The sequence below is a fragment of the Furipterus horrens genome, unplaced genomic scaffold (assembly GCF_987537825.1).
Source record: "Furipterus horrens unplaced genomic scaffold, mFurHor1.1.pri manual_scaffold_1, whole genome shotgun sequence".
NCBI classification, from domain to species: Eukaryota; Metazoa; Chordata; class Mammalia; order Chiroptera; family Furipteridae; genus Furipterus; species Furipterus horrens.
Genome location: NW_028327171.1, coordinates 178,323,261 through 178,351,010, shown reverse-complemented (window position 1 = coordinate 178,351,010; position 27,750 = coordinate 178,323,261). Strand labels below are relative to the sequence as shown.

Sequence of the window (27,750 nt, the reverse complement as noted above, 5' to 3'; positions counted from 1 at the left end):
ACCTTGAAAAGATAAATCACTAACCTTGAATAACTGTGGCTTTGGTATAAAGAAGTCATGCATAAGAACTTTAAAAACTCTTTGGAACTCATACCTCATGCTGAACCCTGCTTTAATACAGTTCAGTTTTTTTCTCATCTGCAATGGGCCCTTTCAGGTTCAAACCAGGTATTTAACTTTGATACCCCAGCTCCAAGGATGTTTTCAGAAAAACAGTAAATGTGGCTTCTTGGACAAGAGACTTTTAAACATATCTGACTTGTTTTTTTCTAACTTATGCTTTTAAAGTAAGTCATCTCTTGCTTACCTGTAGTTTTGAAGTTCTGGAAATATGTGATCACAGATACAGTTACATGTTTTGCTACCAAATTGATTTCATTTGGACCCAGTTCAAGATCAGCAAAAGCGATGACTTCAAATTCCTTCAGAGTCTTTATCTTTGGGTACTTATTATTTTCCCATTTTTGCAATAAAGAAAAATCTCCCCTGCTTGCTTCAGAGGTTTTGTTTTGCTCTTCAGGTATACAGCTGATTCTTTTATCCCACATTCTAAACAAACTTTTCTTCTCATTCTTTTGTCCTTCAGGGTTTTGCTTTGATACGAAAAACGGTTTCATTGTTTCCACGCTTTCATTACTGGGTGGGTGACTTGGAAAACCATAGCTTGACAGCATAGTATTGACGATATTTTCTGCAGCTATGCATATTTTGAGTGGAGAAACAGCTGTCTGAGTTTGGTTTGGTTCAACAACTGGTTTTAGGGTCTCGTAATGAAACACTTTCGGATTTTTACTTTTTCCCATTTCTATAAATGACATTCTTTGCTTTAGTGATTCTTCTGTGGATTCATTCACTTTCTTAAGCACTTTTTGTAACACACTGCCTTCAGGAAGGGAGCTATTTCCTTTTGTGTCTTGATCAAATGGCCATTCCCTTGGATGATAGTCTTGTACTTTGTTTCTAAAACATGGTGGCATATTTTCTGAATCAGGCCTTTCCATTGGCTGTGACCTTTTAATTGGGTCTTCTGTAGAGGCTCTGATATATGAAGATAAATCTGATGATGCCCTATAGTTTTTTCTCATATCTTCTTCAGAATTTAACACCAAGCCAGGGACACTGATTTGTGGAGGATTATTTGCAAAACTAACTTGCTTTGATTTGGGAATTTCCACATTAGTTGCAAATTCAACCTGACTAACAATGTAGGTATTTTCCACTCCTGGGAACACACTTTCCATAAGAAGGTTTTTGGCTAGAGACTCATTGAAATAAGTACATTGGTCTATCAGTGAGCCAATGATCTCACTTGCTGCAATGTTCTCATTCAATATACTAATTGATGATGGTTCTATTTGGCTTATTTCTTTGTCTAGTTTGTTCTTAATTATACCAAGTATGTCACTGATGATACTAACAGCATATGTAGGTAATTCTGAATAGAATGAATGAATATGTAGAAGAATATTCTGTACATTTTCCCTGGAAAGAACAGTGCTTGACTTAGATTCATCAGAAAATGTTTTTAGTGGTTGTAATTTTGGCAACATCTTTTTGCTTAATAGTCTTTGTTGGACAGGAAAAAGGTTTTTGATAGGCATTTTTACCATATCTGAAAACTCATATTTAGATATATGATTAAACTGTAAGTCTACAAATGACTCTAACATGTTTAAAACCCTTTCTACAATTTCTAGAACAATTTGCTTGTTAGAACCCAAAGAAATTTGTTTTTTTGTGTTCATGTTATAGATGGGTGCACTGCTGAGGCTGTCCTTGGTTGGAAGACCACATTTTCTGCTTGCTAGACTTTCTTTACTATCAAGGGTGGACATCTGGGACAAAAAGCACAGCTGTAATTTTTCAAATAGCATTTCAACAATTTCCCTTCCAAATATATTAATTTGTGCTTTGGTATCCTCAGCTCTGGTAGAAGTTCCTTTGAAACAAGTATGGAATTTACGTTCACAATCCTCAAGATGTGGCAAATTTACAGGTGAAAGAGAATATTCTAATTCTTTTGCTTTTATTGAAATTGTAGTCAAAACATTCTCAGCTATCATCAATAATGTACACTTTTCACTTTCCATGTCATTTGATTCTGCGTGCCATTTGTCAAACATTTTTTTAAATATACCATCTTTAGGAAAAATCTGTTCTAGCTGTGAAGAAACAGTTTCCAAGTAAAAACGTGCTTGTGTTTTGGCAAGAGACCCTGTACCGATATTCCCCTGTGAATGTTTGAGATCATCCGCATGTGAGAATTTGATTGGATGAACCAAGTTTTGGTGATTTGTAGCATACAATCCTTGCAAAACTGTATTAACTATGTTATTTGCTGCCATGATTTCATCAAATGGTAGAGCTTTCACATTTACCATTGCTCTAGCATGCTTCACCTTTTCAAATTCTTCCAAAGTTGTTTCCAGGATATTACTAATCATATGCTTGGCATATATTTTGAGTTCCGAAGTGGGCAGTTTCACTTCTAGTAAGCTTTCAGCATCTCCTGCTGTTAGGACGTGTGGCCGCCCAATGGCAGTCTTGGACAGGCTGTCTTTTGGAGTCTTCTCTCCAGGGCCTGACTTGGTCTTTCTTTTGGCCTTAACACTAGTAGGTCCTAGGTGCGGTTTTGTTCTAAATTTAGACAAAGGAGTACTTTTTGCTTTTGCTTTTAAATTTGTTTTAAAACCTGGCTTAGGGCTCTCCCTAGAGCCCACTTTAAAACTATGTAGCCTTAGAGGTTGCAGCTCATGAGGACAGCCTTCAGGATACGAAGCTTCTCTTAGATGATGTGAAGCAAAATTTGTGATCTTACTGAGAACCATTTGGACTAAATCTTTCCCCACTTGCAGTGGTGAAAATTGCAGAAAACTGTTTTGTAATAGAGAGACATTTTCATTGCCCATATAAGGATAAAGCTGTTGTGTCATGTGTCTAGTGGAATCACTTCCTGTTCCTGCTTGTTTAGTTTCTAGGGCCCATAATGGTTTCTCGGGTAAAGTATCATTGTTGTCACATGCTTCTTCTTTCTTATTACTTTCATATAAGGATGACACCACTACAGAGTGTATTTCTCCTAAAACAATTTCAATTATGTCATTTGCTACACTGTTAATATGCAGCTGAAAAAAGATTTTTTGTGTTATGTCAGGTGTTTTAATTTTAGAATTAGATACAGAGTGGGGGGTTTCATGAAATGGAGACAAATGGCCTTTGATTTCCTGTGTTCGTTGGTACACTTTATTTAAAAGTTCTTTCACAGCACTGAGCAAGGCAGTTCTTTCTTTTTGTTTTGAGTCTCCATTCCTCATAAATATTTCTTCCAAAATAGTTCTCTGGCTTTCCTTTCCCAGTGTCATTTGGTTTTGTTCTAATGGATACCGTGAAAACAGAGATAATTTGGTGTTTTTTTCCTGCTCTCTTTGTCCCAACAATATTTCATTTGATACAGTTAAATGTGAAAATGAGTTAAGATTGTCTTTTGAGTAAAAACTAATTTCCTTTACAGAGCTTTTATCACTTAAAATCTTTAGGATGCCATTGACAATTTCACTCACAATCATGTTTTCTTGGAATGAATTATTGTTTGAATATGGATATGCCTTTTGGATTTCTAGGTCTAAGTCATTTTTAATAAGCTTCAAAATGACATGGGCGATGATATCAGCATATTCCTTAAGACTAGCTTGTGATAGATGAATTGTGGATCCAAGTTTTTCTCTGTGACTGGCAAATGTGGAAGCTGTGAGCTCTTGGCTGAGAGTAGTTTCAGTGGGTGTTTTCAGGACATTCACATTTGATTCCATTTGGCTTGATTCATGAAAAATGCTGTCATCTTGTTTACATTTTTCCAGTTCCAGACTAACAAATGACTCTTCTTTAGGCTGGAAAGCAAGAGTAATTAACGAATCTATTCTTTCTGTGGCAAATGATTCTAACTGCTTAAAAATAGTTTTAGTAATGAAGTTAGCATTTTGCTCACAAGGGTCAGGAGCAGATTTCTTGGTGTCTTCTTTCTCTACTAGAGTCATCTGACTATCAACAGCATAAGCTAATTTCAGATTTGTTGAAGATGAAAAACACTCTGTTTTCCTTTCACTTTTGGACTCCGTAAGAGGAGGCCGTTGACACTCTGATTGCGGAAACATGTCACAAAAGGTAAGGGGCAATCTTGCAGAAGTATGATCCTCTGCTTTCATGCCAAGCATGACGGCAGAACTGAGATTATGAAGAACAATATCCACGATGTCATTGGATATCAAAATGACATCTGACTTAGGGACTGCAAGTTTTGGAATAATCTTATTTACACCCTCAATGTACATTTCAGAATTTACTTCAGAATGTTTACTGGCTATGCTGCATTTCAGCATGGAAGTAGCAAATGAGAGATTATTTTGACACAGCGTTTTTTCATAAATATCACTTAAGATACATTCAATGGTATCTTGTATTTGAAACTGAAGTACTTCTCGATATTCAGTCTTATTAAACATCTTTTCAATAATATCTTCTTGCTGATATGAATTAAGCTCTTTGTCAGAATTGTTTTTGTCAGATTTACTTTTAGATGATACAATATCTAACACTGTACTGACAATTTGACTTGCAATACCTTCAGAAATCACAATGTTATGAGTTAAGAAAGGACTTTCCCTTTCTTTGTCTAACTCATGTTTGATTCCTTGTAAAATTTTTCTGGCTACTTCTGTTGCATGTGTATTTAATTTATTTAAAGAGAATTGGCATAAGCTGGTATTTTCTGATATAATATGATCCACTGTGCAGCAAGAAAACTTATCATCAGAATATGAATTTTTGGCTGATGACACTTGACTTATTGTACTCTTATCCTGCTGACCAGGTAGAGCCCATGTAACTGTGAAGTTGATTTGGGGACAAAAGAGAGATTTTACTTTAGAAGTAGCAAAAGTCTCTAGGTTTGTTAATATTGCCTGTACAATATCTTCAGCTACATTTACTTTAACCTGTTTGTCAGCATTGACTCTGGACTGAATAGCACATGGATCCTTGTCCAGCACAGTAGCAGAAGACTTTTCTTCATAAATGTGTTCCGGAAAAGAAACATTTGCTGAAAAGGTAATGTTTTTACACCTGCTTTCACTTGCATTTCTCTGTGTCATGGCAACTGAATGAAGTTTACGAAATACAGTTCTGACAACATCCTCTACTACTATGATTACATCTGCTTCAGACACTAAAGGATCCATCATTCTATCTGTAAATGGAACAGATGCTTGAGCAGCTGGCTCACCAACATTGTGAGGGATGTCACTTAAATGAGAGTGGGACAGAGAAGGCATATTTAATTGATTGACCAAAGCACCTTGAAAAATTTCATTCAAGATATTTCTTATAATGGGGATGAGTGGAGATTTCTGTGGTTCCTTCAGTTTCTTTTCAATTTTGTTTAAGGCTCTTTCCAGAATCCATCGTTTAAGATAATCTGATTCTTTCTCTGTATGTGCAGAATCTTCTAGAAATGAATCTGATTCAGCTCCTCCCGGAAGAAAATTTCCATAAGTTGGTTTGTAATGAAACGTTTTAATGTCTTGCTCTTTAGATTCAGTTTCATTAAACATATCTGAGGCTACTGCATCTAAAATTAAATTGACTATGTTCTCAAGAATTTGTTTCTCACATGGTGGGGTTTTTACACTTGTCCTCAAATCTAATGAGTTCATATTTAATTCTGTTTGAATAGCTTTCAAAATGGTACTTGATACTTTCTTTGCATGCATATATAACGTAGACTGCAATAGTTCTTTATGTGTGTCTGTGAAAACACTGGGATTTTCACATTTTAAGTCCATCTTATTGCTTTTTTTATTTCCATCACTAATAGAATCCAGAGTTTCTAAATTTCCATTAGCAAATCCTTCCAGCTTAGCAAAGACCATATTAAGAATATCAGAAGCCATAGCTTTCAGTTTATTTAGCTGTGTTTCTTTTGTGCTTCCTGTTTTGAAAGACACAGGAGCAATAGTTTTTGCTTTTCTTTTAGTCACCTTTTTATTATCACTCTCCTGAGCCATCCTGGAAACTATGTTGGAGATTATGTCAATGCATTTGGCCATTTCTTCAATAATTGAATCAAATGATAGGCTATCAATATGAAGAGGCTCTGAGACAGCTTTAATTCCAGAGCTTGCAAAACTGGTGTCCATGTCAACACTACATAATGTTGCAAGGATATATTCCAAAATTGTTTTGGAAATGAGCTGAATATTAGACTGCAATTTAGTAGATGTTTGTTGATTCTCATTCATCTTCTCTCCCTTATGCTTACTGCATGATAGTGGACAGTCAGGATGCACTCCTACAAGCTTACACAACATTTCATATAGTGCTTCCCCAATACTATCTAACACTTGGAATCTGGCATTCCCTTTGAGATCTTTTCCATTAAAGTCACTGTGAAGAGCACATGGAGTTGCTAAATATTGGTGAAAAGATTTTTTATCTTGCCTGTTTTGCTTTTCAACATTGTCAGATTCATATGAAGTTGAAGGCCTTGGCTTCTCTGAAAGGAATGAAATACTACTTTGATCCGAATGTTCACTTGATGATAACATTTCACAAATACAAGTTAATAATGGAGATGCGTTAATGTAATCTTTGAAACTTGAGATAAGGGATTCTAATTGATCAGTGTCAGCACAAAATTCTTTACCTGTAAGGGATTTGGTGTATTCTTTTTCCTGTAGATTTAGGTTTTTCTTATTGAGTTCCATTTCATTCTGGATAGCATGCAAAACAATGTTTACCACCTTAGCTGTGTAGGTACTAAGTTGAGAATGTAATGAAGATTGCTCTGCAAGTGAAGGTTTGAAGCCCGTTTGCAACTTTGGGTAAATGAGTAACTTCAGCTTTTTAAACACTGTATTAATGATGTTATCTGTAATATCTTCTACAGGGATAAGTTCATTTTCTTCAGACTTTAACAAGGAAGGTTTTGCAGGATCTAAGTTGAGTGAAGATAAATATTTCATTTTCTTTTCACTGTCAAACCATAATTTTAATGGTTTTTTCCTTGGTGCTTCTTTGACCATATTGGGAGTATCAGAACTATTGGGAGAAGTTTGATGAACTGATGATGAAATGGATCTTTTGGTGCTATTGGGACTGCAGCTCAATGCCTTGTGAAGTATATTTAACACAGCATCTGTTATTTCTTGAGCCACTGTATTAATTTCTGACACAGAGAACATCTGGTCTATCTGTTCTTGAAGTGACAGTCCTTGAGGTTTTTCTGAAACAAGAACTGCAGCTTCTTTTCCAGTTTTAATGCCTAAGTTACCAGGAGGAACAGAAGGTAAACCCTTGACCATTTCTGTTAAAATACTTTTGACTGCATTTTGTGAAGCCTTTTGTATTTGATACTTTTGATCTTGGCTGAAAATTGAAGTGTCTTTATTCAAACAGGGTTTTTTCTCTAAAATTTCTTTATTATTCAAACATGGCAACTCAGACTTTAATCCCCCTTCACCAAACGCAACTTTCCTTCTTAGAGAAGCAGGCTCTGGGGGTGTTTTGCTATTTCTTTTATATTCAAAACAAGTGTTTCCTTTCGTAAACCAATATTCAGGGTTCTGTTCTTGTAATTTTGCTTTTTCATTTTTAATAGATGAGTCAAGCACATTTTTCACAATTTTGTCTATTTCTTCATTATCATCTTCTGAATAAAAGACCATGCCAGGAACATTAACAGGTGGAAATCGTTTTTTAGCCCTGGGGTCACTGGATAATCTAGTGCCAGTTAGTCTGTACTTTTCTTCAGTGTCAGAAGTCTCAGAAGGATTTCTCAGTCTAGAGTGTCTACTTCTTTGAACATTTGCTTTTACTGGCTCCTGATGTAGCTGTGTAAAAATATCATCAAGTATCTGGAGGAATACTACTGTTTCTTCAGATGCAATAAGCCTCTCATTGTTAAGTTCAGTTTGTATATATCCCAGTATAGTGCTGATTGCTTCCTCTATATAGCCAACCAAAGAGGACTGGGAAAAAATATTTGGTATTAAATTTTGTATTTCTTCTTTAACAATTAAATTAGCTGCATCAGGTCCAGGACTACCTGTCTTTCTGTCAACTTTTTTAAGGAACATATGTGTTGGGTCTGTTACATGCTGCTGATAGGAAAGTTTAGTTGCATCTTTGAGATGAGCAAGTTCATCTTGCGTACAAGATGCAAGAGTCATCAGCTGTTCTAAAATAGCATGCACCATATCCTCTGCAATATCACACATGGGTTCCATAGTATAAGGCAGTGAAGCTTTTAAAGGTTTTCCACTCAATGGAGTGAGATGTTCTTCACTGGGTGTTAAGCTTGGTTTTACATCGGGTGACAAATTTTCTTGTGTAAACATCTCAACACATTTTTTCTCAACTACAGACTCTAGTTTTTCAAGCATATTTTCTACAATCTCTGAAGCTACTGAGCTGATATCAACATTGGAGAACAAGTCTCTTTTTTCAGGCTCACTTTCATCAACAAAAACTTCAGCAGTAACAGAAGAAATAGAGGGAATGGCCTGTGTTAAATCAGACATTATTTCTTGAAAAATGCTTTCTAAAATCAATTCAGTTTCCTCTTTTAAGTGACACTTAAACTTAACAAAAACATTCTTTAAATTCTTTATTTCAGATTTTTCTTTTTGATTAGCAAAGTATGGAGCCTCTAAGCCATCTGTTTCAGTGGTAGCATCCTTAGGTGTTTTTGTGCCTGTTTCAAATGATGCTAAAAGGTAACTATCAGATTTACAACTTCTGAGCTTAGGGTATGCATATTTCATGCTGGTTTTATGACACGTAAGTTCTTTCATATGATATGTTTTTTCAACAACTGTTCTTTCCACATGGACAGATGGTGGTTCTTTCATGTGACATGTTTTTTCAACAGCTGTTCTTTCCACATGGGAAGAAGGTGGTCCTTTCATGTGACATGTTTTTTCAACAACTGTTCTTTCCACATGGGCAGAAGGTGGTCCTTTCATGTGACTTGTTTTTTCAACAACTGTTCTCTCCACATGGGCAGAAGGTGGTCCTTTCATGTGACTTGTTTTTTCAACAACTGTTCTCTCCACATGGGCAGAAGGTGGTCCTTTCATGTGACATGTTTTTTCAACAACTGTTCTTTCCACATGGGAAGAAGGTGGTTTTAAAGGTGTAGGTGGTTGCCTCACTGAAATGTCAACTGAAAATGCACAGGGCTCTTTCTGAAATGTTTTAGTTGTTGCAGATGTATAGCTTCCATATGTAAACTCTTCACTGCATGTGCTACAGAAACTTGAACTATCTGAAGAAAGGAGAGAATCTTCAGACACTGTGTATGCCCTATGCTGCAACCTTTCTTCATACTTTGTGATGGCTGGGTATAATATACTGGTCACTGTAGCCACAACCCAGGTCATTATGTTCTGAATTATACTATTCAGTTCTTCAGAAGTTACCTGGAAAGGAGGAAAGGAAGAATGAAAAGAAAATCATGTAGCAATTTACTCTATTCTGAGATAGAAGGTAACATTCATTTTTTTATATAAAGCAATGAATAACTGGATATCATCATGATTATAAAGTGAATATGTATAGAATCTATTTAGGACTTCAGGTTAATTTCAAATTGGTTTATTCGCTACTACCATAAAATATTTTTATAGACATTCCCATTTGATTCACATTCCCTCAGAACTTTTACCACCAACATTTATTGCTGGGATATATGACTTTTTGATTAATATATATAATCACCAATGTCATCTAGAATCATAATATGCAAGTATGGTAGCAAGTGTCTATGACCCAGCAAATTTCTCAAAATACACCAGATTATTTCTAACAAAATATTTCTCAAAACAGATGTAGTAAAAACTTTGGGTGTCTTTAGAAGCATCTGTCTAGCTAAAATGTAAGAATGAAAAATATTTCATCTCCCCTCCCCATTTCCTGATGCAGAGATGAACCCTATGATCTGTATAGATGGAAATTTCTGCAGCTAATTTTTAAGAATTACTCAGTAGAAAACAAAAAAAGTAATGCTTTGTAGAGCTTGAAAGCCTTTGTATCCAACAGAAGAATATCAGTGCAAATTGTCTGGGATAGGAAGGCTGAGGACGGATGATGCAATGAAGGAACCACTGATTTAGATAGAAAATAAAGGCCAATCTAGAATAGAATATTTAAGAGTCAGAAGGGCTGGACAAGGGTAGAGAAAGTGGAGAATTTCTCATTTTGAACTGAAAATAAAACAGAAGGACCATCTTTGAATGACCATTTCTTTAGATGTCAAAGGTATTGTCACAAATTAAACTGGACCAAGAGTAGAAACCAAATATATCTGTGCAATTCTATATCCCTCTACTTATTGAAAATCTACTTTGGGCTTGCAAAAATCCTATTGCCTATAATAAACTAGTAAGCTGTTCTTAAATTGTTATTACTCTTAAGAGATAAAGGCTATAAACACTAATTGGCAGCAAAGTGTGCAAGGCTGGTATGTAGGTACCAAGGTAAACAATAAGTTTCTTGTAATGGAGCTGTTCACATCCCAAATATTGCCCAAGTTATCATGGAAATTATTCATGTTTCAGGCCAGTATTTAAAGAAAAGTTAATACCCATGTAGCATACTCTTCCTGGTGCATTTGACAATGTTGGGCGTGCACCAGGGAAAGCCATTTTATTCTGCTCTAATCACCTAATCTCCTAAAGATATTTTTTCACTTATTGTACAATTGTACAATATATTTTTAATGACAGAATATGCTATATAATATTTGTCTCACATAATCATATCCTAAAACAAATACATTAAGAATAAAATCTAAATTTTAAAGGAGAAAGTAATTGTTCTAATCCACTGTAACATGTATAAATTAAGACATTCAATATATGTTTATTTTTCTTATAATCAGAGGTAATAAACAATATAGTTACATTGTTATCCTTAGGCTAAGTGAGAGGAAGTATTTCTAACCATGATATGTAAGAAAGATATATTCCTAAAGTTTTCTAAGTAGTAAAATATGGTAACTAGAATCTAGTTTTCAGTTGTATTCCATTATAATAGTAAATTGAGAAATATTCCCTTGAATCAAAGTTCTTGTATTTACTATGCATTCTATGCATTGAGAAGGTGTCCATGTGAAAAAAGTGTGTAAGAGTATGTGCTGTGCTCTAACCCCTTTCCCTTACCTGGCTGGTCTGACTAGATCCAGAGTTGTGTCTTAAAAATATACCTTCCTTATCCATCTGTTCCAAGTCTCAGTTCATAGGTGACCAGGTACCTTTTTATGTGAATTTCTTGGGTGACCAGCTCCATTATAAAAAAGGCTAAGGACAGACCCAGGCATCCCAGCTCACCAGCCAAGTCTGCAAAGCCATGTCATTTAATGGCTTCTCATGATGGAATGGTTTTGTGGGATCTGATGTTGTTCTTATAATGACTGCATTCATCAATGCCCCTTTCCCCTCCTATTCCCATGAGACCCCTTCCTGCAAGGTCAACATTATCTTTCACAAAATCTAAGAATTAATAAAAACTAAACATTAAAAAAGAAAAAAGGGACACAGAGAGACTCACTAATATCAATAAATGATAACTGATGATTTGATTTGCAGTTTTTCTGTTATGACACATTAGAAAGTATCATTAATATGCTGTTTTATCAATGGGTTTTATGATACATACTTTGTTTTGCAAGCAATCTTGTAGGAAGTTATGTTGTCTGTAAAGAAAGGTGATCATTTAGTTAATTAAGGTAAAAATTTTATGGAATTTTTCCAAAATTTCTAATCATTGAACCAGTTTCTTCTCTTTATATCTGAGTGTTTTTCTACAGAAATTCAAAAGGAAGCATAAACTTTTTGTCCAACACCCCCCACCCCCAAGATCCACCCATTTCTCCTCAATTTTAGACATTGACCCACATGCTTTATTAGAGGAGTAATAAAATATGTATATTGCATAAAATATGCATCTATCTGAAAATTCTACTTCTGAGCAACCTTATTTATGCCTGCTTTATGGGTCACTGAGGAAGGGACTAGCCCACTGGAAGGAGAGGGTGGGCTAGTCCTCTCTGTCTTCTAAAAGACACGAGGTGGCAAAGCATCTGACCAGTTTTCTGATAATCCTTTACTCTCTCAAGTCCCATAGTCCCATCCACATTCTCATCAAATAGTAGGAAGAGAATATGTGGATGATTATTCAATAACTGTGGTTAAAAATCATAGGTTTCTAGCCATATTCAATACTAATTGACATGTAGCTCCTTTTTATGTATAACAACTCTATCATATTTTCTAATTAGAATAACCACTACATGCTGATATATAAAAGTTTTCTGAATTATAATAAAATATTTCAATAAATAAAATTTCAGAATAACAAAACAAAATGTTAATAAGATATAAGACTAATTCTGATTTACTTTCATATATTTCAGATATATAATATTTGTTTTCATATATTTCAACATTGGCCCTTTATCTTCTTCCTGCTTTCTTAAAAGAAAATTGACACTCCTTTTTCATTTTTTCTAGGCCTGTACTTTACATTATAAAATTTGATTTTCCCAAAGCCTATAATTCAATTATGAGAAACATTAAGCCTGAGAATTATATCCTAGATCTTGGCAGAAAAAGAAACCTGACTGGTTTCAGCTCAGGAACTGAGATTGATAGAATAGTTCATACTTAGACTAGTCTTCTTTATGCAATATGGAACTTGGAGCAGGAAAGCTGGTGTCAGTGACGTATTCACTATTGTTGGCCTCTTACTTTTTCAGAATCTGGTTTCCTGGGTTAACCTAAGCATAGTTTTCTTCTTTTAGATATTCTGCAACCTAACTCCCATATTTACTTTTCTGTTCTCTTCACATTATACCATGAGTCCCAAATAGAACTCAAGGAGTCCAATGTATTGATTGATACTTGGGCTCAACAAGCTTCCTGCCTCAAAAGCATGCATATAGATCTAAACCAAGAACGGAGACCTAGGAATAAAATAAACCAAATAACTGAGAAAACTTCAAGGAAGACCACTAAAAAACAATTTTAATAACCAGATAAAGATATTAGTAAAAATGATGAGTAAAGAGCTCTGAAAATTTATTCCTCCATAAAAGTAATGGATAAACTGGAAAAAATTTTTTTATCCTTGCCCAAAGACATGCTTATTGATTTTAGAGAGAAGGGAAGCAAGGGAGAAAGAGAAGGAGATAAACATTGATTCAAGACAGAAACATCACTTGGATGCCTCTTGTATGTGCCGAATTGGGACCAAACCCGCAACTCAGGCATGTGTCCTGATAGGGAATTGAACCCGTGACATTTTGGTTTACAAGACGACCCTCTAATGAACTGAGCCACTCTGGCCAGAGCTGGAATCTTTTTTTTTTTTTTTTAACAATTTCATGGTAAATGTTTTCATAACTCTGAAAATTTCATAAAAGCATTCAGAATACCAAAATGTGTTTATTTAAGAAAAATAGCTCATCTAGGTAAGAATAGTGAGCTTTTGTGGTATTTTAACTTGTCATTCCCTTCCAACCCCTTTCTCCAGCTCCATAGTGTCCTTGAAAAATAACACCTCACCGCCACAAGGACATATTTGTTCATTGTTCTATATGCTTAACATCTAGCATTGTATTTTGAACATAGTAGGTTCTCATAAAATGTTTGATAAATAAATTCCCATTTAAAGTGTTTGGGATTTGGGCCAACTCTTTAATCCAAAAGGAAGTCTTTGTGCAGGTCAAAAACAGACCTTTAGAATTGGTTCTTAGTTTTTTTGCCTTCAATTTTTCTTTTTCTTTTTTTTTTTTTTTTTGTCCTTGAAGGCAGATGAACTTTATTCACTGTTATATTCCCAGTAATCTAGCACAGTAAACAATTGATCAATATTAGCTATGTTCATGAAAGTAATTGAGCACATGCAGGTATTTTTAATCCAATTTCTATTAGAATTTCTTTCTCTGTTAATCTAACACACTGCAGTATTGAAAATTTCCTGAGCTCATTCTCTTTTTTTTTTTTTCAGATTTAATGTATTTTATTGATTAAAATATTACATTTGTGCCAATTTCCCTTCCCTCTGCTCCCCTCCACCCGGTGGCCCCCCTCCCCCCAGTTGTCCCCCCCTTTTAGATTATGTCCATTAGTTGTGCATACAGTTCCTCCCAACCTCTCTCCGTCTATTCCATTCCCTCCTACCTTGATCCCCAATTCCTATATCATCTCCCTCCCTTTCCCCATTCCCCCTCCCTGTTGACCTCCCCCCAATATGCTTCCCGTACCCACGGTTCCTTTTCCACTCTCGTTGCCTATTTAGTTTGCCTTTGTTTCATCTCCTTAGCTTCTGTTTTTTTAAACCAGTCCCTTTAACATCTCATATAACAGTGGTTTGGATCTAATGAACTCTTTCAGTTTTATTTTGTCCTGGAAACACTTTCTCTGTCCTTCTATTCTGAATGACAATTTCGCTGGATAGAGTATTCGTGGTTGTAGGTTTTGGATTTTCATTACTTTGAATATTTCTTGCCAGTCCCTTCTTGCCTGTAGGGTTTCCCTTGAGAAGTCTGCTGATAGTCTAATTGGGACCCCTTTGTACATAATTCTTTTCTTCTCTCTTGCTGCTTTTAAGATTCTCTCTTTATCTTTAATTTTTGACATTTTGATTATAATGTGTCTTGGAGTGGTTCTCCCTGGGTCCAGTCTCTTGGGAACTCTCCTTGCTTCCTGGACCTGCAAGTCTATTCCCTTCCCCAAGTCTGGGAAGTTCTCCTTTATTATATTTTCACTCAATTTTTCAAGTTCTAGTTCATCTTCCTCATTCTCTGGCAAACCAATGATTCTTATGTTGGGCCTTTTATAGCTGTCCCAGAGGTTTCTGATCCTCTCATTGTTGCTTCCCATTTCCTCTCGCTGCATTGGTTGACTGCTTGTTCCTTCTCCATATTCCAGTTTGTTGAAATGAACTCTGGATTTTTTTTCCTCACCATCTGTCTCGTATGCGGTTTTGTTCCTTTCGTTATGAAAGTTTTTCGCTTCTTTCATATCTTTTTCCTGCTCTTTTGTGAATTCTGTAAGCCACCTGATAACAATGGCCCAGAACTGAGCCTCTGACAGGTTTCTTATCTGTTCATCTGTCAGGTTCTCTATCTGCTGCCTGGTGAACTGTGTCACCGGGATTTCTATAGTTGTCTGCCACATTTTGACAGATGCGTTTTGTTTTCTTGGGCCGGCTGTCAGGGGCAGTGCCTGTGTACTCGTAATGACCCAGCGACCGGCGCCGTTTGGCGTCACAAGTCAGCGACCGGCGCCTGTCTGCAACCTATTTCGCAGCCCTGTGGTGCTTTCTTTCTTTGGGGGCGGGGGTCCAAAATGGATTCACACAGTTATTCAGCTAGGAGACCGGGATCCGTCCTCCCACCCCCCTGGGTCTCACTGTTCAAGGCGATGCGGTGGCTGCTCTCCCCAGTGCTGGGGTTGCGCACTGCCAGGGGCTTGACTGCCGCCGGGATTTTTCGCCCCCCGCCGCTCCGCCAACCGCTTTGCCCTCTTTAACTCTTACCTGCCCGAATGGCACCGCTGGTTTATAACTTCATATGTTGGGCTTCCGTGTAGTTTTATTTTCTGGAATTTCTATTTATCCTTTGTTTTGAAGTAGTTGTATTCCTCTCTAGTTGTAGAGGGAGACTTAGCGTGTCCGTCTAAGCCTCCATCTTGGCCGGAAGTCCCAATTTTTCTTATATATTGCTGCCAGAGTTATCCATCATGCATGCTAATTTGACCATTATATTCCCTCTCCAAACCAATGTCAATATATGACAATTTATTAATGTCACCCAATAAACAAACTGCAAATTTCTGACCATAGTTGGCAGGGCAGCAGATTTTTTGTCTTCTTTACTCTGTCACTCCTTATATCTTCCACCCCAATAATATGAACTTATTATCTAAATGCAATGCTTAATTTTTGCAACTCTGGGTACCCCACTGTTCATCTTTGTTTTCATTCTCTGAGTTCTAGATTTACACGTCTATTTTATAAAGCTTTCTGAATACATAATACCATTAGAAAAATTAGAACTAAGCAATAGAGAACAAGGAGGTGAGTGGTAAAACAGATGTGATGATTCCACACTATAGTCATGAAATCTGAAGCTAAATCAGAATGTGACATGTGTAAGATGGACAGAGTGAGACTAGGAAGTATTGGTAGCTGTTGTTCTGTTTGTCTTCTGACCTGATGTAGATTGGGTACAGCTAAAAGTATTTTATTCCCATCAATATGGTAGGGAGTGATGAAGAAGCTCCAGGTCCTGCATAGATTTATTCATATTAGCTGATCTAAAATTTTAATAAAAGAGTTTGCAAAGTATTTGCTATGAAACAGTCAAGTAATTGTAGTTCTGTAATCTTAGGTGGGGGAAAATAAAGAGGTAGGAATTAAAACTTCATTTTAAGCCTCCTCTTATTTCTTAAAATAAAGAGGCAGAAATATTTTCACTAAATACAAATTGACTTAGTAAATAAAAAATGGTCATTTTGTACATTGCTCATCAGTCTTGCACCTTGTTCTTTTTCTTTTACCTGGACTAGTCAGTTTTCTTCTTTCTGCACCTGTTACAGTGCTGTGGATTCCATGAACACTCAGTCAGTCAGTCAAACTGACATCCGTCAGACCTAAAGTGAAGATCCTTTTTCAAGAAATCTTGGTCTAAATAAGTCACTTTTTACTGCCCTATAACCACTTAACTTTATCCAACTATTTCTGTAGAAATTTGGGATTTGTAAAGTGTGTATCCTGGACCTTATGTGGCATGTTGACTTTTAAAGGTGATGGTATTGAGTCTAAAATAAAGTCTCTCTCATTTAAAGTTGAGAAAGCCATATATAAACACCAACAAAATAGGTGACTGCTAAAGTTTGAAGAATGAAAATCCCTCAGATACCTAAAATTTCTTTCTCAAAGACTTGTAATTTCTATCATTAGAGATTATTATTTTGGATTATACAGCAAATATAATTAATTTAAGAAATAAATAACTGTTTAAGTCATTAATCCTTATAGCAATATCACTTACCATCCATAGGAAGCCAGTAATCTGTAAAAGGTTAAGGAATGGTTTATATTTGAAAGGGGAGAAAGACAGAAGGACAAGCCCAAATCCTGAACAGCCACATGAAGAGGAGAGGTCATGGTAGGACATACCTGAAAGTGGCATGAAGGCTCTGAATATAGGGAAAGTGCAGAACTACTATGAGGATAAGGGAATAGAGAAGGAAGAACAACATTCACTTTGTCTACTTTATAATTTAAACTTAGTGCTAAGAGTTATCAAATATAGAATTATCAAAAAATCCAAGTAGAACTACAAGAATGAAGGATCCTACATAATCATTAACTGTTGAATAGAAGTCATGTAATTATTAAAATATTAATTTATAATTACACATTAATTTTCTTATATACTTACGTATTTGAGAAAACATGAGAAGGGAAAATACCCTGGGCTGCTGCAGAAGCCTGAGGTCCTATTGATCAGAAAAATTAAATTACAGTTAGTTTGTGTCTTTCCCCAGAAAGTTCTAAAATTGTATTTATATCCCCTAGTAAGTGTTATTCTCTACTGTCAATGCCTCGTTTAAAAGTCTGTAGAAACTCTCTACTATGATGTTCAAATTTTTTAGCAAGGCATGAAATATACCATATGCTCTGATGTTCTTACCTACCTGTCTAGTGTCTTCTCTGACTAGTCTTTTACATGTATTCTATAGTATAAACACATGGAATAACTTATAATTTTCTAAATGTACCATCTTTTCCATGCCTCTAAGCCCTTGTTTTTGCTGTTTCCTTTGTATAGAACACCTTATGACTTCTTTTAACTTCTCATCTTTGAGTCTCATTCAACTTGTATTAAGTCCTCTAGAAAGCCTTCGACAACACTTGCCTAAGTAAGTAAATATCCTTCTCTATTTTCCTTAAAGATTTCTGTATGTTTCTATTATAAAACTCATAATGCTATATTGTAATTGAATGTTTACTAATTCTGTCTTCCTGGCTACAACATAAATTTGTCACTATATTTTCAGAACTTAACACATATTAAGTATTTAATAGTGTTTATTTGTTGAACACATAATTTATTAATATGTTTCCTCAACCCTTATTCATTGATTTGTCTGTAATTAATCTCTTCCAACTAAAATATTTTCTAACTTGCTTTGTATGCAATCTAGCAAGATTCCATTACTGGATTTTAGTAAATACTCTGGATGAGGATAACATAGGAAGTCTTTGTGCATAACATCTCTACAGTGTGTCAATTATGCAAATACTCAAATGAATAAAAGTTTCAGACAAACAGAATGTCCTGTTTACAGAAAGTAGTATTAGTAATTAGAGCCAGTTCAAAGTGAAGTTTAAATGGTAACAGTTGTTTATTTCAATAAATGAGTGACTGATAGGTACCCATAATTTGTATAAGAAGTCTTATTTAAATCCTATGAAACATTTTGAGGTGGTTGGTGTAAATATATTTTAATGCATGCTCAGTTTTGGAGAAGAAGCAACTGGAGTACACACACCTGAGAAATTAAGTATGAAGGCAATACTATTTTAAAAGTAAAATAAAACTCCTCTGCAGTTTTTAGTAATATGCTGGAGTAAATATTCTAAAATAATTTATGCCCACAATTCTGAATAAAACATTACAACCATCCTTTTAAAAACAGCTAAACTTTCAAGGAGGTAAAATAAATTCTTGAGAGTAAAAATTGGGGTAAACACAAATCTGGAGAGGTTAGCAAGTGTTGAAGCTAATGCCTGTCTATAGGCATTGGCCACATCTGCAAACTTAACAGTGGGTCAGAAGATTTAAACCAAGGCATCAGGGGTAAACCAGATGGGGAATTAAAACTAAGAGTCCCCCAACAGACATATAAAAAGATGTGCAATGTCACTAATCATCAGAGAAATGCAAATTAAAACAACAACGAGATATCCCCTCACACCTGTTAGAATGGTCATTATCAAAAAATCCCAAGAAATAACAAATGCTGGTGAGGCTGTGGGGAAAAGAATACCCTTATACACTGTTGATGGGGATGCAAATTGGTACAGCCACTATGGAAAACAGTATGGAAGTTCCCCAAGAAATTAAAGATAGGACTACCATAAGACCCAGCAACTCTACTTCTGGGTAGATCTAAAAGACATGAAATCACTGTCTTGGATATATGCATTCCCATGCTCATGGCAGCAGTTTTCACAATAATCAAGATTCTAAGTATCTGTTGATGAATAAATGCATACAAATATGATATATATGTGTGTATACATATGCACACACAAACATATACACCCACAGTAATATTATTTGGCCTTAAAAAGAAGGAAAGCTGTCATTCGTGACAACATGGGAAACCTGTAGGACATTAGGCTAGCTAAAGTAAACCAAAGACATATACTTTTACGTAGAATTTAAATTTAAAAAAAAAAAGCGATTTAGGAGAAAAAAAAAAAAAGCGATTCCACTACTAGGATTATACCCGAAGAATCTGGAAACACCAATTCAAAAGAAGTTATGCACCCCTATGTTCATTGCAGCACTGTTTACAATAGCTAAGTGCTGGAAACAACCTAAGTGCCCATCTGTAGATGAGTGGACCAAAAAACTGTGGTACATTTACACAATGGAATACTATGTAGCGGAGAGAAAGAAGGAACTCCTGCCATTTGCAACAACATGGATGGAACTAGAGAGAATTATGCTTAGTGAAATAAGCCAGGTAAAGAAAGAAAAATACCATATGATATCACGTAATACAGGAAACTAAAGAACAACACAAACAAAAGAACTAAATAGAACAAAGAGCAGAATAGCAGTCAATAGGGGGGAGGGGGGAGGGAGAGAAGGGGGATAAGTAAGGGAAGGGTTTAGTCAAAGAACTCGTATAAATGACTCATGGATACGGGTGACGGGGAGGGATATGATTGTGGGAGAGGGGGAGGGCTGGGTGGGGGAGAGAAATAGGGGGGAAATGGGACAACTGTAATTGAAAAACCAAAAAAAAAAAAAAAAAAATTAGATTAGGCCACGTCGGCCTGCAAACCAAGTGTTGCTGTTTCGATTCCCAGTCAGGGCACATGACTAGGTTGCACGCCAGGTCCCCAGTTGGGGGCACGAGTCAGAGGCAACCAAAAAAAAAAAAAAAAAAAAGAATAAGAGTTGAACTCCTAGATACAGAAAATAGAATGGTGGTTTCCAGGGGTTGGGGAACGAAGGAAATAGGAAAAGGTTGGTAAAAGGCCAACCTTTAGTTATAAGATGAGTAAAGTCTGAGGATCTAATGTATAACATAGTGTTTGTAATTGATAATACTGTATTGCATAATTGGAATTTGCTAATAGAGCAGACCTTAAATTTTTTCACAAAAAATAAAAATAAATAAATAAATAATAAATGAACATTGACTAGGAAAATATTTCTTCCACAAGACAGGGAAATAACTAATCAAAAATAAAATATAATTTGAATAATAACCCATTTTTCAAAAGCCATAATAAAAAATAGAAAAGGAAAGGCATATAGAGTGAGAATATAATTACATCACTATACCCATAACAGGATTCCTTATCTGGAATGGAACAAAACCAGCTTACAAATCAGTAAGAAACAGAGGCACAATATGATAGAAAACTAGGTAAGAGATTTAAGTAAAACCCTCGAAAACAGGATCTCCGATAGCTAATAAAGATATGAAACTTCATTACCAATAAGAGAAATGTTAATTCAAACCTGAATGAGATACCAACCCACCAGAATGGCTAAAATTCAAGATTAAAGTATCAAGTGTTGAGGATATGAAAACACAAGAACTTTCCTGAATTTCTGAAGGGATATAACCCATTCAGAAAATTCTTGAGCATTATCTACTATAATTGAACATACACATATATACCTAATGGCCCAGTGGTTTTATTCTTCTTAGATATGTATCCAATATCCATCTCTCTCTCTCTCTTTCTCACATACACACACACACACATACTAGAGAGTTCATAAAAAATTCCTTTTATCAGCTCATATATGGAAAAATCCATATAGTTATAAACAGTAGAATAAGTTATATAGTTCATAAACTATACAACAATTAAAATAAATTACAACTGCACACAAATTAAGTGGTGATTCTCAGAAATATAATATTGAGAGAAACAACATAATATATCTTCATTCCATTTATATAAATTTCAAAAACAGGCAATATTAAACTGTATAGAAATAAAGAGAATGGTTATTAGAGAAGGAGGCAGGATATTTTTATTTGAAAAGGAAATATTGGGCTTTTGCAGTGCAGATTATTTTATATTTCATGTCCATATCTGAGGTTACATAGATTTGTGTGCTTTGTGATTGTTTACTGAACACAAAAAATTGTATTTCCTGAAAGCTTTTAATTCTAACTAAAACATAAAAATATTAGTATAAGAAATATATTCATAAAATGATATATTATGAATGATTTTATGCTAATACATTTGAAAACTTAGGGCAACTAATTCTTAGAAAAAGTTAACTTACTAAGGATAACAACTAAATAATCATATATAAATAATTTTTAAATTGTAATAAAAAACTATCTAACAAAGGAAATTCCTTGCCCAGATAGCTTCACCAGTAAATTCTACTAAATCTTTAAGGAAAAAATTAATACAGTATTCTCCTTAGCTCTTCCAGTAGAAGATAAAGGACAGATACTTATGAGGATAGTATAGCTTTTATGTGGGGATAAAAACATGAGAAATAGAAATTATAGGCCAATCACTACCATGACTGCAGAAATAGAAATGTAAAAAAAAAAGCATTGTCATATTGAATCCAGGTACATAGGAAAAGAATAATACATGTGATAAAATGATTATCACTTAACATAATTTTAAAAATCAATATAATAAAAGAGATTTGATTTAAAACTATTAAAATTTTATTATGACAAACACAATTTATTTCTAAATTGGGAAGATAGTATGTCTCACTTATGTCTATTCCTTAAAAAAATTTTTTGTATTCATTGATTTTAGAGAGAAGGGAGAGAAAAACATTGATTTGTTGTTCTACCCACCCATGCACTCATTGGTTGATCGTTGTATGTGCCCTGACTGAGGATCAAAACCACAGCCTTGCATATCAGAGTGACACTCCAACCAACTGAGTTACTTGGTCAAAACCTCAATTATGTCCATTGTATAAAAGCTTCCCGACTACCCTAAGTAGACCTAGGCATTGTGTTCTCTCTACTTGCTCTGATTTGTATACACCTATCATCTTTATTGCACTTTTATGGGTTGTGGTTATTGGCATGACCATCTCTTCTCTTTACTTTAACAGACCTGGATAAGAACCATGGGTTTTTCTCTTTCAATATTCAGCACCACACCCAACATGAGTGAGGAGTCAATAAATGTTAGTTGAAAGAATGAATTAAAAGATCGCATAATTTACTCAGTAGCTGCTGTTGATATTTACCTGATTCATAGACAAAGCTTGATCTCTTCTTTTGCCTTTTACTCCAATCACCTTTTATGTCCTGTATAATCCAAACACAAAACAAACAAACATCCTCAAATCATTTTTCCAGGAGTTGAACATCAGCACGCACACACATATTTAAATACACAAATTTAAGATTTTGAGAATCTCCATTAAATGTCAATTTTTAAGAAGTACACACATTTTTTGCTGCTTATATTACATCTATAATTTACAGAATTTAAAATTTCATAGTTGTATCATAAGTGTTCCACAAGATTACACACACATTTGGTAATTTGTTAAGAATCATGAGACTCAGAGTATATTTGTGTTTACATTGAAGACTTATTACAGTAAATGATACACTATAAGATAATTGAGGGGAAAATTAAGAGGCTGAGTCCAGAAAAATCCATACATGGTCTTCTTTGTGCTCTCTTTCTCCTGTGGGATAATATGCTTGACCATGTTTTTTTTTTTTTTCCCCCCTCCGGCAGTAAAAAATGCAGAAAGGTGTAATTTTTATGCCCAGGAAAATCCAGTAGAACCTTAGCACTTGAGGTTTTTATTGGAGGCTAGTCACAAAGACACTCCTGCCTTAGTGTGTACCAAAATTCCAGCCTCCCAAAAGGTAATCAAATATTTAGTAAAAATTACATTCTTTGCAGAGTCTAGGTACAGTGTCCCAACTATTCAATTTGGAGAAGTTCTATACCAGTGTTAGAAAAGCCAAATTCCCATACACTAGCCAAAGGCCAAGCCTGCAAGCAGGCCTTTTTAAAAACCACAGTCTCAAGTCTGCTGTATTAACTCTTTTCTGCGCAATAGTATTCACTGGTATTCTAAAATTAATTATCTCTGGAGTTCATGGATTAGTAAGGAAGTCAATCAACTCAATGGGACAAAAGAATAGGTATGTTTTTTAACAAAGCTAACAAGAAAGAGAAATTTAAAATAGCTACAAGACAGTACAGGTTCTCTGAATACGTAAGGATGCAGCTCTGTAGACTTCTCCAACAGTTCAACCCGCTCAGAGAGGTAAATCCAGAGCAACGGACTTCTCTTGATTTTTATTTTTTATTTTTACCTTTTCACCAGTTCTAAAGGATGAACATAGGCCACCAGGAATACATTTTCTGACTGGCAGTCTATGTACAACATGTTGAAAACAGGATGAATAACTATATTAATAAAATAGAATTTCTCATAAATTAGATGTTTGTTGACATTTTGATACTCATCTGAGATAATGTGAATGGCAAAATACACATATTACCTAAAAAGGTCAATTATGAAATTTAGACACTGTTTTTGAAAGAGTTGTTTTATCTGTTTGTTTTTAGTAAAAGACATAGCCTTAGAAATTTGTTGGGCAATATGAGAACTTTGTCAGAGTAATTAGAAATATTTTATGACTCTTATACATGTAGATATTGACATAGAACATTGACTTTAAAATTTTATTTATAATAAACCGCTCGTCTATAATATGCATAATAATAAACATACTACATTGTAGAAGTGATGCATAATGTAGTCTTCCATATACGAGGCCTGTCCAGAAAGTATTCAGCCATGCATTAGGAAAAATAGAGACATTTATTGAATAAGATACAGGATACAAAAAACATTGTAAAAAGGACAATGGAACCTCAGTCCACTTCAAAGGGGACACCTTGGGATCTCATACAGTTCTTCCAATTACCATCAGCTATCCCATTGTATTTTCCTGAATCTCATCAATGGTCTGAAGTATCTTTCCTTTCAAAGGTGATTTTAGTTTGGGGAAAAGCCAAAAGTTGCAGAGCACCAAATCTTGGCTGCAGTGGGGCTGAGTCACCTGGTTTGATTTGCTATTTCAGCCAAAAAAATCTCACAAGATGTGATACATGAGTGGGCACATTGTCGTGATGAAGCAGCTAATCACCAGTTGCTCATAGCTGCGGCCTTCTGCATAATCCGAATAGTTTCCGCAGAGGAATGTTCAAGCCTAACGCAAAATCTGATAACTGGTTGAAAGGGAATGGGAGGGATAGTATGGCTGTCTCTGAACAATTAGTACTAGGCAAAGTCAAGAACTTCCTCTTAAGGTTACGGGTACATTCTGTGAAATACCATGATGTACTCTAGGAAGACTATCTTAGTGCTATTCAAATGTTATTATGGCATAATTAATTACAGGGAGTAAAGCTGTTCTGTATGGTCACTTTATGAATGAAATCTTTTTACCAATGATGAGCTTAAGATGGTACTGCATTAATTCTGTTTGCATTTTGGGTAAAAGAAATACTATGTACCTCAACATTTGTAGGATCCAAATAAGACTGTGAAGATCTGGGAAAATTTCTTGTGGGTGAAGTTTGAGTTGAAATAATTGAATCTTGAGATGAAATGTACACAGTTCCTGGAAAAAGAAGAGATAATTTTAAATAAGCGAAGATAATATTGCTGGGACAAGGGTGAATATTAATAAAATTGATCCAGTGTTTATCCTGCTGAGCTACCACAATTACTGGATTACCTCAATGAGGGATTTAAGTTAAGGAAGTATCTAAAAGGATAGCATGACCTGTTTTGATATTCATGGGCTATAAATTACCAGTGGTTCACCATAGTTCCAAGACAAAATCTCAAATTCTTAATGCCTGATCCTAATTTAGTTAATTTTAAGACAAGTTTAATCCCTATAACTAACCAAAGACTTAGACCAGAAATAACTGTTTGTATTTCATTCAAACTGCAATGGAAAACTACTAACTACTTAAATAACCAAAGCTATTTTTTAGGAAGAATGCTTTCACAACAAATGTATGGTGAATTTAAAGGACCCTAATGAACAAAACAAATGAGCAAAATAGAACCAGAGGTATGGAAACAGGGAATGGACTGACAGTGACCAGAAGGGAGGGAGAGGGGAGCAGAGGGGAAAGAAAAGGAAGGGTCTAGTCAAGGAACATGTATAAATGACAGGGACCACAGGGTGGGGATTGACTGTGGGTGTGAAGGATGGGCGGGGCAGGGGAGAGCAATCAGAGAAAAATTGTAACAACTTTAAAAGAACAACAATAAAATAAAAAAGGAGGAAGAGATTGGAGGAAGGGTACTAAAATATTAAAGGATGGAGGAAACAAGGCAGAAGTTGTGGGAATGCAAAAGAAGAAAAGGCAAGGTAAAATAAGAAGGTAGATTATACAAAAAGTGACAACTTTGGGATGCAAAGTACAAGAAAGAGGAAGAGTAAAGGATAATTCGGGTTTTGTTCCAGCATGAAAATAGGACCAGGAAGATGATGCATTTCATTTTGTATTGAATTTGAGGTGGCTATAGGCCACTGGATGTAGATGTCTAATATTTTCTGTGTGTATATGTAGGACAAGCATAAGAAGGAGATTTTTAGTGACTTCCAGAAATCTAACAAGGCATGTAAACTTAAGTCAATGTACATTCCACTCAAAGGGATATGAGAAATAGAATGTATTATCTATGGGGAATTGATGGCACTGGTCCCTATATGGATCTTCCTGGTGACAGATTTTTATACTATAACTTACTGAAACATAATGTGTCAGTAACTTACTCTACCTACCGCTATAAATAGCCACAGCAGGGACCCTAACTTTCACACTTTGCAAATTTCAAAAGCCATACTCATCAAGCAATTACTCAAATATTTGAGCTAATTATAACATCTAAGATTATAAACAATTTTATACTATGATTTATTTTATAAGATAACCATGATTTATAAAATAAGGTAAAATAAATAGCTTTAAAACTATGATGAAACCATAATTATATCCTTAACAAATATCAAAACAATTATATTTTTTATTATCTTACCTCTATCATTACAAATACTTGATTTTTTAGTTATCAGTCCATCTTTCTATATGGTACATTAAAGAGAAAAAAAAGCAGTCATTAGTAACTGTACTTTTGAAAAAGATTTTGCCTTCTATCAACCAACAGAATCCCCCTGCCCTTCATCCCCTAACTCTCTCATAAAAATGGTCTCAGGGACAATACATCTTATGAACCTCCAAGAATACCTTTCCCAGGGATTTCAGATTTAACTATTTTGAGATTGAGCTCAGTATGTAGCAATGTCCAGACATGTTCCTCTTCTAATATTCCATATTTTGTTTAAATCATGGAGTCCATTCAATGATTGGTTCTAAAACTATAGAGTAATTCAGTTTGTTTCAAAGGAATGAAGTCCAATCTATTCCAATGTAATCTAATGCTTAATGAACACATTGCTTAGAATCAAAATAAAATTTATCACCCCCAAATCTTATCTTATTGTAAAAAACATTTTACCGTGTCTCTCTGGCCCACTTGACAATGAGCCCTCAAGTGATTTTCTTATTCATCTTTGTGTCCCACGTGACCTAATCTTCCTATTTTCCCTTCCCTCTGGCTTAGCACAGGGTTTGGCCAACAGTAGATACTAAATAAATATTAGCTAGTATTACCATTAGTATTGCTAAATGTTTGTGTAGATTAGTTTATGCTAAATTATATAACAAGTTTAGCATAAAGTTAACTCAACACTTTCAGGGATCATGTCTCATGACTAGACCTTAATATCTCTAACCAATCAGTTCCATGCTAGTAGTGAAAGAGGTAGTTCATAGAAGTGAAAGTTAACTAGATAAATTAATAATCAGCATACAAAAGTTTTGTGCATAATTTTATACCTTTTGTTCAGTACCATATTCTCGCATGTATGACTGACAACCAACTGGAGTTGCTGTTTTTTTCACAACATTCCTTGAAATACTTGGTGATTGATAAATAACATTTGTTGTGGGTTCTAAAAGTGAATAAAAGAAAGAAACACTGTAGTATTTTTTTAAAAAATTAAAATATGATTGAAATGCAATAAACTGTGCTTATTTAAACTGAATTGTTTTATCAGTTTTAAAATGTGCATACCTGTGAAATCATCACTGTAATCAAAATAATATTTCCAATACCCTCAAGTTTTCTTACCCACCTGTGTATAGAATTTTATATGAATAAAATCAGAGAGTATGTACTCTTTTGTTTTTGTCTGGCTTTTTGCACTTAACATAATGTCTCATGTATTAAAAATTTGTTTCTTTTTTCCCCACGAGACTTCCAGTGTATGGATACATCACCATTTTTTATCTACTCCCTGTTGTTGGGATTAGTTACAA

The 27,750-nt window shown here is 35.0% G+C and overlaps 1 protein-coding gene across 1 annotated transcript in view; it reads right to left on the bottom strand.

The window, feature by feature from the left end:
• Positions 1 to 27,750, bottom strand: part of FSIP2 (fibrous sheath interacting protein 2) — a 77,095-nt gene that overhangs the window by 26,384 nt on the left and 22,961 nt on the right. The window contains exons 10-17 of the mRNA XM_090287853.1: positions 26,408 to 26,453; positions 24,865 to 24,971; positions 22,562 to 22,622; positions 17,504 to 17,561; positions 11,710 to 11,746; positions 9,080 to 9,473; positions 2,795 to 8,839; positions 308 to 2,731 (exon numbers count right to left, since the gene is read on the bottom strand). Coding sequence (XP_090143979.1) covers positions 308 to 2,731; positions 2,795 to 8,839; positions 9,080 to 9,473; positions 11,710 to 11,746; positions 17,504 to 17,561; positions 22,562 to 22,622; positions 24,865 to 24,971; positions 26,408 to 26,453 — 9,172 coding nt within the window. The remainder of the gene's footprint in view (positions 1 to 307; positions 2,732 to 2,794; positions 8,840 to 9,079; positions 9,474 to 11,709; positions 11,747 to 17,503; positions 17,562 to 22,561; positions 22,623 to 24,864; positions 24,972 to 26,407; positions 26,454 to 27,750) is intronic.